At 46.7% G+C, this 15721-nt stretch overlaps 1 protein-coding gene across 1 annotated transcript in view; it reads right to left on the bottom strand.

Annotated features, from left to right (window-relative positions):
• Slit3 (slit guidance ligand 3) overlaps positions 1-15721 on the bottom strand; it is a 585823-nt gene that overhangs the window by 54644 nt on the left and 515458 nt on the right. The window contains 3 exon segments of the mRNA NM_031321.1: positions 1094-1165; positions 1752-1823; positions 2957-3025. Coding sequence (NP_112611.1) covers positions 1094-1165; positions 1752-1823; positions 2957-3025 — 213 coding nt within the window.

The following is a 15721-nucleotide window of genomic DNA, read 5'->3' as shown; positions in this document are numbered from 1 at the left end:
TCACTATCAGGAGGAGATCCCTCAAAGGTAACGGTCAGAGGAATAAGCCATCTTTCTTTATCAATAAAAGAGTGCAAGGCAAAAAGTTATGCAAGTTAGAGCTAGGGTTGGAGCAGCATTGTGTCCTCCCGCAGTAGCCAGAGCTGTGCTGTGAGCTTCCGACACAGCATCTCATTTAATCCTCCTATGATTCTGGAAGGCAATTAGCACCACCATTTGATTGAGAAGACACACAGGGAGGGTGGGGCAGAGCCGTGCTTGGGAATCAGGAGGGTTCTGCAGCCCCTCTTGCCTTAGTGTGCAGCTCCTCTGGGTGTGCGCATGTGTCTGGAGGCTACAGAGCATACAGTCTGCAAACAAGCGAGAAGAGCTCAGGTGTGACCAGGGCTCTTGCTGTCCCAAGAGAATGTGTAAATCAGGATTCGTTGGTGATACTTAAAGGCTGGCAACTTATTAAAACTTCCATTTTTTTTTTCTTTTTGAGTCAGGAGTTAAGTAGTCCAGGCTAGACTCAAAGTCACGAACTAGTCTAGGCTGGGTTTGAACTCATGTTCTTCCTGCCTCAGCCTCCTAAGGACTGGAATTACGCTTGTGTCATCATATCCGGCTCTGATACTTTTGGTTTTTGAACAAGAATGTTATAAACCAACCTTTCAAGCTTGCACGGCTCCTGGGCTTCAAGCTTGGGACCTTAGGTCCTTGCAGAGGTGTTCACCCTTCTGAAGCCAGAGGGAGCACCTGTGAGCACCCCGCTCATCACAGAGCCCTACTCTGTGCTCACAAGGAAGGGGGAGGGCCCGTTAGTGTAGCCTTGGTCCCTAGTCATGGGGTGGGGAGGTGGGCAACCTATCTGATATCCAACAAGGTGCAGACTTGAGGGGTGAGGGCTTGGCTAAAGGCTCCTGAGTGGCAGGGTGCTGGACCTCCAGAATGGCTGACTCGAAGCACATTCCCTTTACCCCACTGAGTAAATAAGGGTGGCTGGGTGGCAACGAATGGGCCATACCCAAAGGGCAGCATGAAGGGGAGAGCTCTGTGCACCTCATGCTGTTACCCACTACTGTATAAGCTGACCCCAGGCCCAGTGACTTACAGCACTCGGAGTGACCTTAGCCCGTTGAAGGCATGGACCGGGATGCATCTCAGCCGGTTGTAGCTCAGGATCCTGTGGAAAGGAAAACAGGGAGGCCCCTGTTCTTACTGTGCACTCTTTACACAATGGACCCATCAAAGCAAATGTTTCCTCCAATGTCTCTGATTTAATATATTGACAAAGGTAACGTAATAGAGGGAAGAGAAACCTCCTGCTACTCCATAAAGCTCCTTAGCTCACCCCCACCCCAACCCCACCTCCCACCCCCCGAGTTCCACAGCAGACTGGCTCTCTAATCAGCTTTCCTTGCCACCTCCCTCCATTGTCAAATGGTGTGTGCTTACAACGTGCAGAGCTAATGGGAAATAAATGGGTCTGAGCAAAATATAATTGTGTAGGAAACCCTCCACTGGGAAAGAACACGCATGTATCCCAGAAGGCATTCCACAGACAGCCCTCTTCAGAGGTAATTAGCTTCCCGTTCCTCCATCTGCCAGGCCTCTATCTCTCCATTTGGCATCTCCCGATGACTAAGGCCTGCCTTCCAGTGGGACAGCCAAAGCCTTGAGGGCCACTGGGACAAGGTACCTAGGACTGGGGCTCCAGACTAGATGGCCATGCCCGCGCAGGTTAACGGGGGAAATGCCGTCATACTCACAGTGTGGAGAGGTGGGACATGTTGCTGAAGGTGTGATTGGTCAGCATACTGATGCTGTTGTTGCTCAGGTCACTAGATGGAAGTGAAACAGAAAGGAAATTCGATACTGTTAGCAGCACCAGTGGGAGCCCACAACTGACCATCACACGAGTGTGGCACCTATCAACCAACCCATTCATCCACACACACACTCATTCGTCCATCTCTCCACGCACTCACTTATCTGTCCATCTACCCACATACACCTGCTCACCTCCACATACCCATCTGTATGCCTACCCATTCTCACATCTATCTACTCACTTTCTCATCTGTCCGCTTATCCCCCTCCCATCCATCCATCATCCATTTACCTACGCACACGTTGATCCAAATCTTCATTTTTCTATTCGCACTGTCGTTGCCCACCCATTCATCCATTTATTTACTCATTCAGTGATTAAATCCTTCATTTGCATGCCTAGTCATACATTCTATGCTAACAAAGCACACACATAAGAAAACAGCTTCTCCTTATTTAGTATGTTTCTTCCCTTGGTCATTTTTTTCCCCCTAAGTCAGGGCTTCTCTGTGTAGCCCTGCTATCCTGGAACTTAAGTCTGTAGACCAGGCTGGAGCCGGTGTGCCCAGCTTCTATATTTTGGCTTAAATGTTGTACCTGTGTATGGCAATAGTATGGGTGGAGTCTCCCTGGGCAATTCTCCTCAGCAGGGCAGTGGTTCTCAACAGGGCACTCTTGTTCTGCCATGATATTTGATAATGTCTACAGACCTTTTTGGCGGTTGCTATTGGGTGAAGTGCTACTAGCATCTCGTAGAGGCCAAGGTCACTGCTGGGTGTCTCATAATAATTACGACAAGTCGCCTAACCAATAGATATCTGGCCTCAGATGTCCATAGACCTGAGTTTGAGAAATGTTCGCAGAGATGCTGGTTTCTGGAGAATAAGAATGGGGACCAAATGGAAGCTTTCTGGGACTTTTCCTTAGTGGGCCTCTGGCTTTAATTGTGAAAGAACCCTTCTTGTCTCCCATGGACTGGCTCCATGTTTCTCTCCAGCTAGCTGCCTCTCCCTGCACCCTGCAGGCATGCAGGTTGAGAACTGTTACATCTGCTGAAGCACTGTTCTCTCTTAGTCTCTACAGTCCTGCCCTAAACCACCCCAGGAAGGAGAAACAAATGCCTGGCTGGTGGCAGGCTCCTTACATTAGTGTCAGCTGTCGGAAGGTGGACAATTCTTTGGGCACCGCCGTTAAATGATTTCCTTCCAGGTACCTGAAAGAGAGGTGCAGAGTTAAAGCACTGGGAAGGACACTACACTGGTCCCAGCTGCCTCCCACATTTGTCATCACTGCCTCTTCTGTGGTCATGCAATTGGTGATATTTTCCCCCCACCAGATCGATAGCGTTTTATGGCGGCAAGGTTCTTGTTAAAATTGCCTACCCCTGTATCCTAGTGGGCCTCTTGATGCCGCTGATACGAAGTAGGTATGCATCCAGGGCAAAGCTGTTTAATATTAATAAATGAAGCACTCACTCGATGCTGACAGATCACGATATCTGAGTAGCAGCAACACAGTTGAGGGACCGTTTGCTCAGGTGACACAGAATGCAAGTGGTTGACTAGAATTGGAACGCAGGTCTCCCTGACAATTCCACACAGCTTTTACCCAGACCCTGGAGGATGGTTGGGAAACTGAGGCATGATTTGTCTTACAAACTTGATTTCGTAAGGAACTGAGGGAGACACAAGATGTCAGGTGATACCCAGGGATAGTCTATGAGAGCCTCCAGGGAATTAAGAAAAGGAGCACTTAACAGCTAGGGAGATGGACACGGACACACACACACACACACACACACACACACACGGCAGAAGCATTTTCAGGGAATGCTGTGGGAAACCTCTTGGTGCTGGATGCTCCGTACTGGCAGACCACAGAGAAGGGAAATGCCACTTTAAAGAGTTTGGGGGCACTGAAGTCATTCACCATTGCTGTGTTGGGACTCATTTATGACTTTATATCTAGAAGAAATATTTTTTAAAAAAATCAACCAGTGATCTAATGCTTGGTGTACAAATTCCAATACAAAAACCTAAGTAACACAGAAAGACAAGACAACCCATCTTCTCCACAAACTACCAGTCCCAGAGAAGCGGCCCCCAAACCCTCAATGAATCACAATGAGAAACGCCCAGCAAGTGGTATGAGACTGCATTCTGAAAACTGACAACGAGGACACTGTGATGCAGGAAAAGAAGCTCTGTGTCAGATCTGCAGAGCATTCAGGTAGCAGAAAGTCTGGTGGGAACCAAAGTGTTCACGAGAACGTTCACCACCACTCCAAGCAGCACACAGGACAGTGATGAGAGCTGCACAGGGCCAGAGCCAGCATTCATAACTGGTGCCCTGAGGGGAATTATAGAGGTGGGACCAGCTCCTGAGACTGCATCGTGAAGCACTGACCAGGATGGTGCCTGTCATCTGATCACTCATAGGAAGACTGAGCAGGGAGAACGGGAGCATTCATAGCAAAGGACGTCCAGGAGGTGAGACAGGGTTCTAGGGACTGGGAGAGTCTAGACGGAATTCGACAATCGTTGGCTCAGTCAGTTCTCGGAACCTCTATTTCTAGGCAGCTGTCTTTCCTTCTACATCAAGCCTAGATTTATTTAATCTCCAGTGCCATGTGAGCAGATTGCCTTGGCTTCATCCTGTGATCTACTCGCCCCTACCCTTTTCCCTCTCCTCCCAAACATAATCTGGCCTGATCTGCAGGGCCTCTGTGCTCAGCTCCTTCAAAGATGGGACCGTTCTACAATATCAGACAAGATATCTTTACTTTTCTCCTTTTATAAATTGACTTTTATCTACCCCCACCCCTCCGCCTCCTTTGTCCCTTCTAGTCCTGCCTCTACTCGTTCTCTATCATCTCAATACTAATAGTTAGGACTGTAGCTTGTGTTCTCCTGGGTTGATCCTGGAGTGTATTCACGTTCTCTTTCATTTCTCTGAATGTATTTAAGATTACAATTTTGAACTCTTTGTCTGGTACTTTGTCTCAGTCACCCTCACTGGGGCCACTTCTCTGGGACTGGTAGTTTGTGGAGGCGATGTTATGTCTTGTGTTTCCGTGTTACTTAGGCTTCTGTATTAGGATTTGTACATCAGGAGTTAGATCATTGGTTTGACTTTGTTGTTGTTGTTGTTGTTGTTTTAATGTAGGTAATCTTTCTTCTAGATATAAAGTCATTGATGAGTCCCAACACAGCAACGGTGAGTGACTTCAGTGCCCCACTCCCACCAATAAATAGCTCATCCAGATCGAAAAGGAATACACAAAGAAACAACAGAATTAAATGACATTACAGAGCAAGTGGATTTAACAGACATCTATGAAAACGTTCCACCAAAACATTGCAGGATACCCATTCTTCTCAGTAGCCCATAGAATTTTCTCTAAAATTAATTATGTATTAGGACATAAAGCAAGTCTCAGGAAATATAGGATGATGGAAATAACTTCTTGTATTCTGCCTGACCACAGCGGGATAAAGTTAGACATCAATCAAAACAGAAACTATAGAAAACCCACAAACTCATGGATATTAAACAACACACTGTAGGATAATGAAGATGCCAAGAAGGAAAAAGAAATCTTAGAATTGAATAAATACGGGGTTGGGGATTTAGCTCAGTGGTAGAGCGCTTGCCTAGCAAGCACAAGACCCTGGGTTCGGTCCCCAGCTCCAAAAAAAAAAAAAAAAAAAAAAGAAAAGAATTGAATAAATACACACTGATCATACATATCCCTTAGGGTACAATGGAAGTAGTCCTAAGAGGAAGGTTCACAGTTATAAGTACCTACATTAAAAGTTAGAATGACCTCAAATGAATGAATGAATGAATGAATGAATGAGTGGTGTCCCGCAGGACCTAGAAAAACAAGACTAAGCCAAACCTGGGCTGATGAGATGGCTCAGTGGGTAAAGTGTTTTCTTCTGAGCCTGATACCTGGGTTGGATGCCCGGGACGCACATTAGGTAGAAAGAGAGAATCCATTCCTATGGTTGTGTGCAAAATGCACACCACACACAAAAGTAGCAGTGTGCTGACACCCAAGCCAAAGAAAGACACAACAAAACAGAAAATCCTAGACCAGGCTCCTTAAAAACTCAATAAAATAGTTGTGACCTGAATTCAAGGACATACCAAGGTGATTACTTACAGTGAGGAAGTTAGCTTCATTATAGAGAAGCAGAGGCCATTCACCATATGGGAATCAATAAGTCTAATATCTCAAACAATGTGCTCAGGGACAGAAATCATATCAATGGATGCCATAAAAGCTTTTGTCAAAACCCAATGTCTTTTTACTATAAAGCCTGCAGGAGGCTCGGGATGGAGGAGACAGAACAAAGGGTGTCTACTATGAAGGAAAGCCATATGATGCCAACTGGAGAAAAGGCACCAAAATCAGGAACAAGACAGAGGTGCCCACCGTCTCTTGTTAAATACGATGCTTGAAATTTACCCAGAGCAACAGAAGAGAAGGAAATCAAAAGGACACAAAGAGAAAAGGAAGAAGTCAGATTTATGTATTTGCAAATTCCATGATTTAACACATTAGAGACCCTAAAGACTCTACCAGAAAAGTAAAGTTACCAGGATACAAAATTATATACCCCCAAGTCAGCAACCTCCCTACATATGAGTGATGTAAACGAATAATACCTGAAAGAAACCAGGAAATAATCTCAAAAATATAGAACAAATCTAACAGGAGAAGCGAGAGCCATGCACAACGAAACCGTTGAATCACAGGAGGAGGAAAGGTACGAAGACACTAGAAGGTAGAGAGGCTCTCCCGTGCTCATGGGTCAGAAGCCTTTCTCTTGTTAAAATGACTGACCTACCAAAGATGATCTATAGATTCAATGTCCAATAAAATACCAACATCATTCTTTACAGGGGAAAAAAACTCAATTAAAACTCGTACAGAAGCATAAAGGACCCCAGTGAGCCATAGCAACCCTGGGCAAAAAGACTAGTGTAGTAGTTATCATCACCAAACCTGATTTCAAGTTATACTACCGAGCGATAGTGATAGAAACAGCAAGGTATTGGCAGGGAAACAGACTCAGACCAATAGCAGAGAACTGAGAGCTGATACAAGCCATGCAGAGACAGTCATAGACTTTGACTATAAAGTTGCAAACCATCTAACCAACCAACCAACCAAGCCAACCAACCAAGCCAACCAACCAAGCCAACCAACCAAGCCAACCAACCAACCAACCAACGAATCAACCAACCAATGAACCAACCAATCAATCAACCAACAAACCAACCAATCAACCAACCAAGCCAACCAACCAACCAACCAAGCCAACCAATGAACCAACCAATCAACCAACCAACCAACCAACCAATGAACCAACAAATCAACCAACCAACCGATGAACCAACCAACCAACCGATGAACCAACCAACCAACCAACCAACCAATCAATCAACCAACCAACCAATCAACCAACCAACCAATGAACCAACCAACCAACCAATGAACCAACAAACCAACCAACCAATCAATCAACCAACTAACCAATCAACCAACCAACGAACCAACCACACCCTGAAGAAAAGACAGCCTTCCTAATGACGGTGTTAGAAAAAGTGGCTATCAAAGCAGAGGAATTCAGCTGGCTCCTTTTCTAAGACAGCACAAAGATCGACTCTGTGGATGAAGGCATTAGTGTAAGACTGGAAACTGAAGCTGTTAGGGGCTAAAGCCCTAGGCACAGTTAAGGATCTTCTTCCCCTGACTCCAGTCACTCAGAAAGTAAGGTTAACCATTGACAAACACAACCTCGTGAAATTAAAAACCTTCCGTATGCAAACAACCCCCACCCCACCAAACCCAGTTCATACAGGAGACAGCCTGTAGAACGGGAGAAAACTCTTTGCCTTGGATACACCTGACAGCTGATTAGTATCTGAAACATTCAAAGAACTAAAAACAACAATTAAAAAAAACCCCTAAACAAAAATAAATAAATAAAAACTCAGTGAAAAATTAGGCCAAGGAACTTAACGGAGAATTCTCAAAAGAAGAAATCTGAACGGCCGATAAATATTTTAAAATGCGTTCAACATCCCCAGCCATCAGGGATACGTAAATTAAACTTTGAAATTCCATCTCACCCCAGTCAGAATGGCTATTAAGGAGGAAAGAAATGAAAACAAATGCTATCCAGGGTACGTGGAAAGGCGAGCTCACCGTCAGTGGGAACATAAGTGGTGTAGCCACTATGGACAACTGACTGGGGCTTTCTCTAAAAATTAAAACCACAACTTCCATCCAACACAGCTATTGCTCTTCTCCGTGTGTGCCCGGAAGATTACCCCCATCCTACCACGGAGACATTTGCCCCTCCACATTCATCGCTGCTCCCTTTACAACAGTGAAGAAGTGGACTCAGCCTGGACATCCATCGACCAAAGAACAGATAACGGGAATGTGGCACATGCACGCACGGAACGTTATTCAGCCGTAAAATGAAATTACGAAACATGCAGGGAAATGGACGCAACTGGAAACATTAAATGGGGTTGCGGAAGCCTAGGTCCGGAAAGACGAGTAGTGGGTGTCCTCTCTTGCATGGAGACCCCAGCTTCTAATTTTTATATATGTGCATTGATGTGGGAAAGAATGTGTGTGGAGCTTAGGAACCTAGAGAGGGGAAAATGGGAGAGAGGAAGGAAAAGACTCTCTAAGGTAAGGGAAAGGAATAGAACACGTGCGGCACAGTGTGTGTGTGTGTGTGTGTGTGTGTGTGTGTGTGTGTGTGTGTGTACAGGAAAGGTTTAAATGGGGATGGGAGGCAGGGGGATAGGGGAAGGAAAACATAGGGTTTTCAGTCTACACTAACGATGCATGGAAAGGCCATAAGGAAATCTGATACCTGTAAGCCAGTCAAACATTATATTAAATATGAGAGCTTAAATGGAGGTACCATGTGTGGGTAGATATAGCTGCTCCCAGAAGCCACAGGTTATGGAATGAAAAATCCCAGTGCCCTATATAAGACACTGCTGTAAGAGCTGTTTTGCAAGGAGGTCCCTAAGGGCCGTTGGACACTAGGCACAAATATCACCGCTGTTCACTGCCTACCAGAATTGAATGGGAAGTCCCTATTTCTGAAGAAGCTACACATCCTGTTTGCAGGACACAGAGAAATGGAGCAGGAGCTGCCCTGGAAACTCCCACCCTCCCTGTTGGCTAACCGTCACTGTCCCATAAGGTGCTATGCAGGCTACTGAGGGCAATGGTCTTCCTCGGCCATGCCAGTGCATGCTACATCTCCACTGGTCAGGTCAGCTGTAAACAAGACTGTGAGCAATCCTAACGAAACTCACGGGGCCATAAATACGGGGGATGAAAAGTAGTGTGGAGTTAGTCAGAAAGAGGAAAGAAGCCAGTGGTGTGGAAGGGGGACAAGGGAGGCTAAGGGGGTGTGTGTGAATATGATCAGACTGTACTATGCATGAAAAGGTCAAAATGAAATGAAAGCGATTGCTGTGCATAATTAATATAGGACGAAACATTTGAAAAAAAAAAAAAGAACTGCAGGGCTGGAGAGATGGCTCAGAGGTTAAGAACACTGATTGCACTTCCAGAGGTCCTGAGTTCAATTCCCAGGAACCACATGGTGGCTCACAATCATCTGTAATGGGATCTGATGCCCTCTTCTAGGGTGTCAGTGTACTCATATAAATATAATAAATCTTAAAAAAACAAACAAACTGCAATTCAACACCGAGGATCTCTGATATCTTATTTGAAAATAAGGAAAGAGGGGGCATGTCTGTGTCACAGGAGACACATGACAGTAGGGGCCAAGCCGCAGAATGTGGGTCCCTAACAGAGAGGAGTTCTTGGATAAACAGTGTCATGCCCAGACCACAGGCTCCTGCAGAGACCTGCTCAGCTAGGATGAGGCAAATTCTGCAGACTCAAGTTTCACAGAGGAAAGCAGCCTCAGTGTAACCACATAGTCTTGAGTTAAAAAGACAGCACCGTGCCTGCCCTCAGCAGGGGCCACAGGCGAGTTCACTAACTCCAACCCCAAGTCCTTTCCCCTAGGCTTCCCACTGCTCAGGACACAGTGAAGATTTGTTGTGCTAACTGTCAAGATCATTGCTTGGGGTTAGTTTCCTTCCGCACAGCATTTACAGTGAGTATCCTGTCATTGGCACCTGTCTGCCTGGGGCCAGCCTTTACTTCTGTGAGGTCTCTGTTCTGCTAGCTCAGTGTTTCTCAAGCTTTAACAGACAAGTAAATGGCCTGGGGTCACTTGAAGCTGATTCTGATCCGGAAAGTCTGGGGTAGGACTAGAAAAATCTTCATGTCTAATCCGCTAAGAGACCTGATTTGGGATATGAGCTGTGAACACGCAGCTGGGGTATCCAAGACCTACCACAAAGTGACCAAATTAGGCAGGAAAGGGTTAAGAGAGAGCATGGGCAACCCTGGCAATGGCAGACAAGTTGGAATGTATATTATCTTCCCTGAGACCTGGCAATTCTCTGTGCCCAGCCCCAAGGGGGCTCATGGCAGAGATATGGGCAGGACTCAGAGAGCCTCAAGCTGCCATGGCATACAGGGTAGTGTCCTCATGTGGTCCTTTCTTGCGAACCTGTTAAATGCTGAGCTGTCCTAGGCTACACACACACACACACACACACACACACACACACACACACACACACACACACACCCCATCACTACCACCAAATCCCATTTCTGCCCTCAGGAAGATTTATTCAGGGGCTGAAATTCAGCTGTGTACACACTTAGGTTGTGGCCTCAGGCCAAGGAATCGGGCATTCACTCATTCACCCATCCATGTGTGCATAAGTATTTATTTAGCAGCTCCTATGTGCTAGACACTGTCTATGCTGGTGAATGAGGTAGCCAGGAAAGAAGGGGCATGCTCCTGAAGAGACCCAAAGCTGGTTTGGAGGGAAGGTGCTCGGGAATGCAGAGTGGCTGGAGGACTCTGCTTCATGTTCAATCTGCTCTCCTGAGCCAAGTGCCTCACCCCACACTTCAGCCTCCCCATTACCATCTATTCGCACGACCTCTGAGTACACAGGTGAATCTGGAAAACCCTCAGCAGCACACGTGAAACCACAGAGGGCTCTGCCACATTTCACAGAAGCTGGAGTCACCCAGGCTAACCATGGTAACCAAGGGTAAACCGAGCTGTTTAACCCAGAGAAAGGAGAGGGATCACTGAGTTTCTCAGACAGTCTCCGTGATGGGCTCTGGATGTTGCCTCTGAGTCAGTCTTTGCATTTAGCAGGGGTGAAGGAACTGGGTGGCCCAGTGCTTGCTCATTAGAAAGGCTTCCTGTCTCACTCTGCAAAGTGAACCACCTGCTTTTTGTCCCCTGTCTGCTGCCATACTCTCCATCGCTTGCAATCTCTCCTGACTGCTAACGGTACCTATAAAATACATTCACAGAAACATCTACACCAAGTTATTTATTTCACTGTGATAATTGGTACCGCAACCTAGCCAAGTCCAGACAGGAAACTACAAGGGCCTCGCATCCCTCTCTAGGTCTCATATCTGACCTTCTGATGACCGCAGGTTGCAACTACACTGGCCCTGTCTTTCCCCGAATGAACAAAAGAGGGGGGCCAGGTCTTGGCCTGCACTGGTCCTGCCTCTGCCTCCTTGTCTAGTTTCCTTCCCTGACCTGAGTCCTCAAGTCCTTAGCTCCAGTCTGCCTCCCACACTTCAGCTCCCTCACCCACAGATGACATCACGAGTCTCCAGGACTCTGGGCATTGCGTCGTGTTTCAGTCCCTGGTGGCATCTGTGTGAGTCTGTCTGTGGAGTCGTGTCAGGACCCTCACTGCAGCCTTCCCACACACTTCCTGGCAACAGCTAGACTCAGGAAAGATCACCTGGGCTGTAAGAATCCCGGAACTCTCTCAAGGGAGCTGTGCCTGGCACGACTGAGCGAGCGGGGACTGCTTTCGGTACAGGGTGTCCCTGTGCCCTGGCACCATGACTAGGAAGACACAGAATCAAAAGGCTCTGCCTCAGAAATGCAGATGCACTGGCGAAGGATGCCATCTCTGTGGGAAGCCCTTGGTGAACACGCTCAGCTCTAAAGCTGCCTAGAGCTGCAGTGGGGTCCGGAGGGACCATTCAGCAGCTTGCCCTCTGCTCCCTGGCCTCAGAACTGCTGCAGCTTTTCCAGCAGGTCAACCTTGGCCTTGACCTGAATTTAAATGCACTCTTTCAGCCCTCACTCCTGAGAACTCACCTGCCTTGCATGAAAATCCACACCGATCTCTTTGCACAGAACACTCCTAGCTTTCTGCCCCCATTTCAAGCTTGGCAGAGCAGATGGGCTCTCACAAAGAATTACAGGACCTGCTGAATGGCAGGGTGGAGAGGACAGCTACCTTCCAGGAGACCTACTCCAGGCCAGGCTTTCCACCAGAGGCCTGGGTGAAGTGGGGGCAGCTCAGCTGTTACTCTGGTTATTTAATAGCTGTGTAACCTCAGGCAAGGCACTTCACCTCTCTGAGCTTGTATTTACAATGCTATAAAGTGGAGCTTATGATAAATGAAGAATTATGAGGGTCCTGATGGATGGATTTTAGAGTAGTGTCTTAGCACACTAGAGCTGAACAATTTTTGAAAATATATTCAAATACATATATATTCATATATATGTGTGTATTATACCCACACAGTTATACATATGTGTGTGTGTGTTGTGTGTGTGTGTGTGTATGTATGTATGTATATATATGTATAATACTTGGGGTTGAGATATATATATATATATATGTATATATATATATATATATATCTGTCAAAAGAGATTTCACTTCCTCTTTTGCTTCCAGCATGCTTTCCTGTGAAGAGAGTGGCATCAAACCATGCTGCTGATTACAGTGCCTGTTTGGCTCCTGTGTGTCCCTATGTATGGAGAGTCTACCTTCCTCTGGCCTCCGCCTACACATGACCCTCTCAAGCTCCCTGCACATGCACCTTCTAGCTCAGGCTACCTGCTCCCTAGGGATCCAGGTGCTTGAAGACCCAGGAGGGTCTTCTTTAATGTTCCTGGGAAAGGTGACTTGGCCATCGGTTGGTTTTCACACTGAGTTCTCTCTGTTCTAAGTGTCCAAGGGCAGGAATAAGACCGAGACCCTGATTGTTCTACTCCAAGTCCGATGGCAGCGTCTCCTGAGTGAATGCGTGAACAAGCAAAGGAGAATCCTGCTCTCTTCTCGGTCCTCACCTCTTGCTAGGCAGTGCTGACCCAGTATTGAGTAGAGCCAAGGATGAATTCTCTTCAGTCTCAGGCTCCTGAGAGCACTGGCAATTGTCCTCACCTAATATTACCTGCAGAGGTCTCTCTGGGCTGGGTCCACATTAGGACTCTTCAGTGCTACAGTGCTCAGCGGTAGCCCCTCTCCAAAGCTGGGGTGAACCCTGCAGTCAGCTTGGGGTACCCTCTGACTCGCTCTGTATCAAGGTATACTGGATAGTTTGATGTCAACTTGAAACAACCGAAATCAACAGACAGGAGGGAACCTCAAGTAAGAGAATGCCTCTATAAAATTAGGTTGTAGGTCACTCCTGAGAGACACAGCCAGAACACAGCAAATACAGAGGCAAATGCCAGCAGCAAACCACTGAATTGAGAATAGGACCCCCGTTGAAGGAATCAGAGAAAGAACTGGAAGAGCTTGAAGGGGCTCGAGACCCCATATGAACAACAATGCCAAGCAACCAGAGCTTCCAGGGACTAAGCCACTACCTAAAGACTATACATGGACTGACCCTGGACTCTGACCTCATAGGTAGCAATGAATATCCTAGTAAGAGCACCAGTGGAAGGGGAAGCCCTTGGTCCTGCTAAGACTGAACCCCCAGTGAACTAGACTGTTGGGGGGAGGGCGGCAATGGGGGGAGGATGGGGAGGGGAACACCCATAAGGAAGGGGAGGGGGGAAGGGGCATGTTTGCCCGGAAACTGGGAAAGGGAATAACACTCGAAATGTATATAAGAAATACTCAAGTTAATAAAAAAAAAAAAAGATTAGGTTGTAGGCAAGTCTGTAAGGCATTTTCTTAGTGACTGGCATGGGGTGGAGGTGTGAAGGGCAGGAGAGGCTGCAGCCTGTTGTGGGCGGTGCCATCCCTGGGCTGTGGTCCTGGGCTCTATAAGAAAGCAGGCTGAACAAGCCACAAGTTGCAAGTCGTTAAACAGCACCCATTCGTTGCCTCTGTGTCAGCTTCTGTCACCAGGTTCCTGCCCTATTTGAGGTCTTGCCCCAACTTCTTTCAATGATAAACAGTGATGTGGAACTGTAAGCCAAATAAACCCTTTCCCCCCTCAACTTTCTTCTGGTCATGGTGTTTCACTGAGGCAGTAGAAACCCTAACTAAGGCAGTGTTCTTTCTATTCAGAGTGTTTCTGTTTGTTTTCAGTGCAGGAGAGATGGCTCAGTGGTTAAGAGAGCATGCTACTCTTGTAGAGGACCCAAGGTTGGTTCCCAGCACTCACACTGAGTGGCTCTGAGCTGCCTGTCAGCTCCAGGGCATCTGACATCCTCATCTTGTCATGATCTTTGTGGGTACCTGCATGCACATGCACCTCAAACCACACACGCACATGCGTGCACACACACACACACACAATTATTATTATTAACAATAAAATAGAATCTCAAAGCAAATGGCCAACATTCTCCCTTTTGTACTCAGCTCACGTTTGCCCTGGTGGCATGAAACCAACAGAGGACAATGGTGTGGGGCATTTAAGGCAGAGCTCTGGGCCTAAGTAACTGGGCTAGCCTTTATGTGTGCATTTGCACATAAAATAACAAAGCAGGTGGCACTTAAGACTTGCCCTCCACAAGGCAGTGAAAGCTATCAACAGTATCAATGCTGGACCCTTGAGCACTCATTCTTTAGCAACTGTGTAACAAAGTGCACACACCGCATTTCTGCAGCCTGTGACATGCTCAGTGAAACCCTACTGCCTCGCTCCTTGAACTAGCTGCTTTGGAATTCCCCGAAGAAACACTGTTGCTACTTAAAGGAATGACTGGCAGAAGTTTCCTCAGACAGGGGGATTTACCAGACAATTTCTGACAATGAAGAAAAGCAGTGGACACAGGGCGAAGCCCAGATGGTGTTTGCTGCCAGCAATAGAATTGGAGCTTTCACATGAGTATTAATATTTTTGAGAACTTGAACTGGGCTCGATAGTTCCCTCTCATTGAAGACTTTCCTGATGGGAAACGGATAGGTGGTCAGGTCAGTGACGTAGGGTTTTATCTACTGGAGAATGGATGGCATCATTGCCTGGAAGACTGGCATAATTCACCGAGCTGTTCTAAGTACCCACTGGGTGACGTTATAGATCCCAGCCGGGGGACAGTACTACTCAAAGTCTAAGACACACCAGTGTGGATTAGGAGAGGAGAGGCAAGTCCACAAATAAGAATGCAGGTTCCCATGACAGCTACCTTTTAGAAGATCCCACTGCCTGTGTGTGACCAATGGTCTGCCAGTATTGGAAGGGACCCTGAAATGCTCCCTCCTGTTCCAACCACATGTCGATATGAAGCTGGCCTTTCTCCTTTAACTTCACCCTGAAAACTACCACAATACATGGGGTGCAGGACAGAAACTAGAGTTGCCATGGCACCAGACATTAAAGATTTGCAAAAACAAAACAAGACAAAAAAAAAAACCCAAATAAAACCCCACTTCTTACATAAGTATGTGGTGGATAGAGAATTATTTTTAGGTAAAGTAAGAAATAGGTATTTCAAAATGGGCTGTGTTAGTTTCCAGTGTGTCCTGTCAAACATGAATAGTATCTCTGACAAGCACATGTTCTTAGAGTCCTGAAAAAGCATAAAAA

Source organism: Rattus norvegicus, chromosome 10, assembly GCF_021556685.1.
Source record: "Rattus norvegicus strain SHRSP/BbbUtx chromosome 10, alternate assembly SHRSP_T2T, whole genome shotgun sequence".
Classification (NCBI taxonomy): Eukaryota; Metazoa; Chordata; class Mammalia; order Rodentia; family Muridae; genus Rattus; species Rattus norvegicus.
This window is presented reverse-complemented; position numbering and strand designations above follow the sequence as displayed.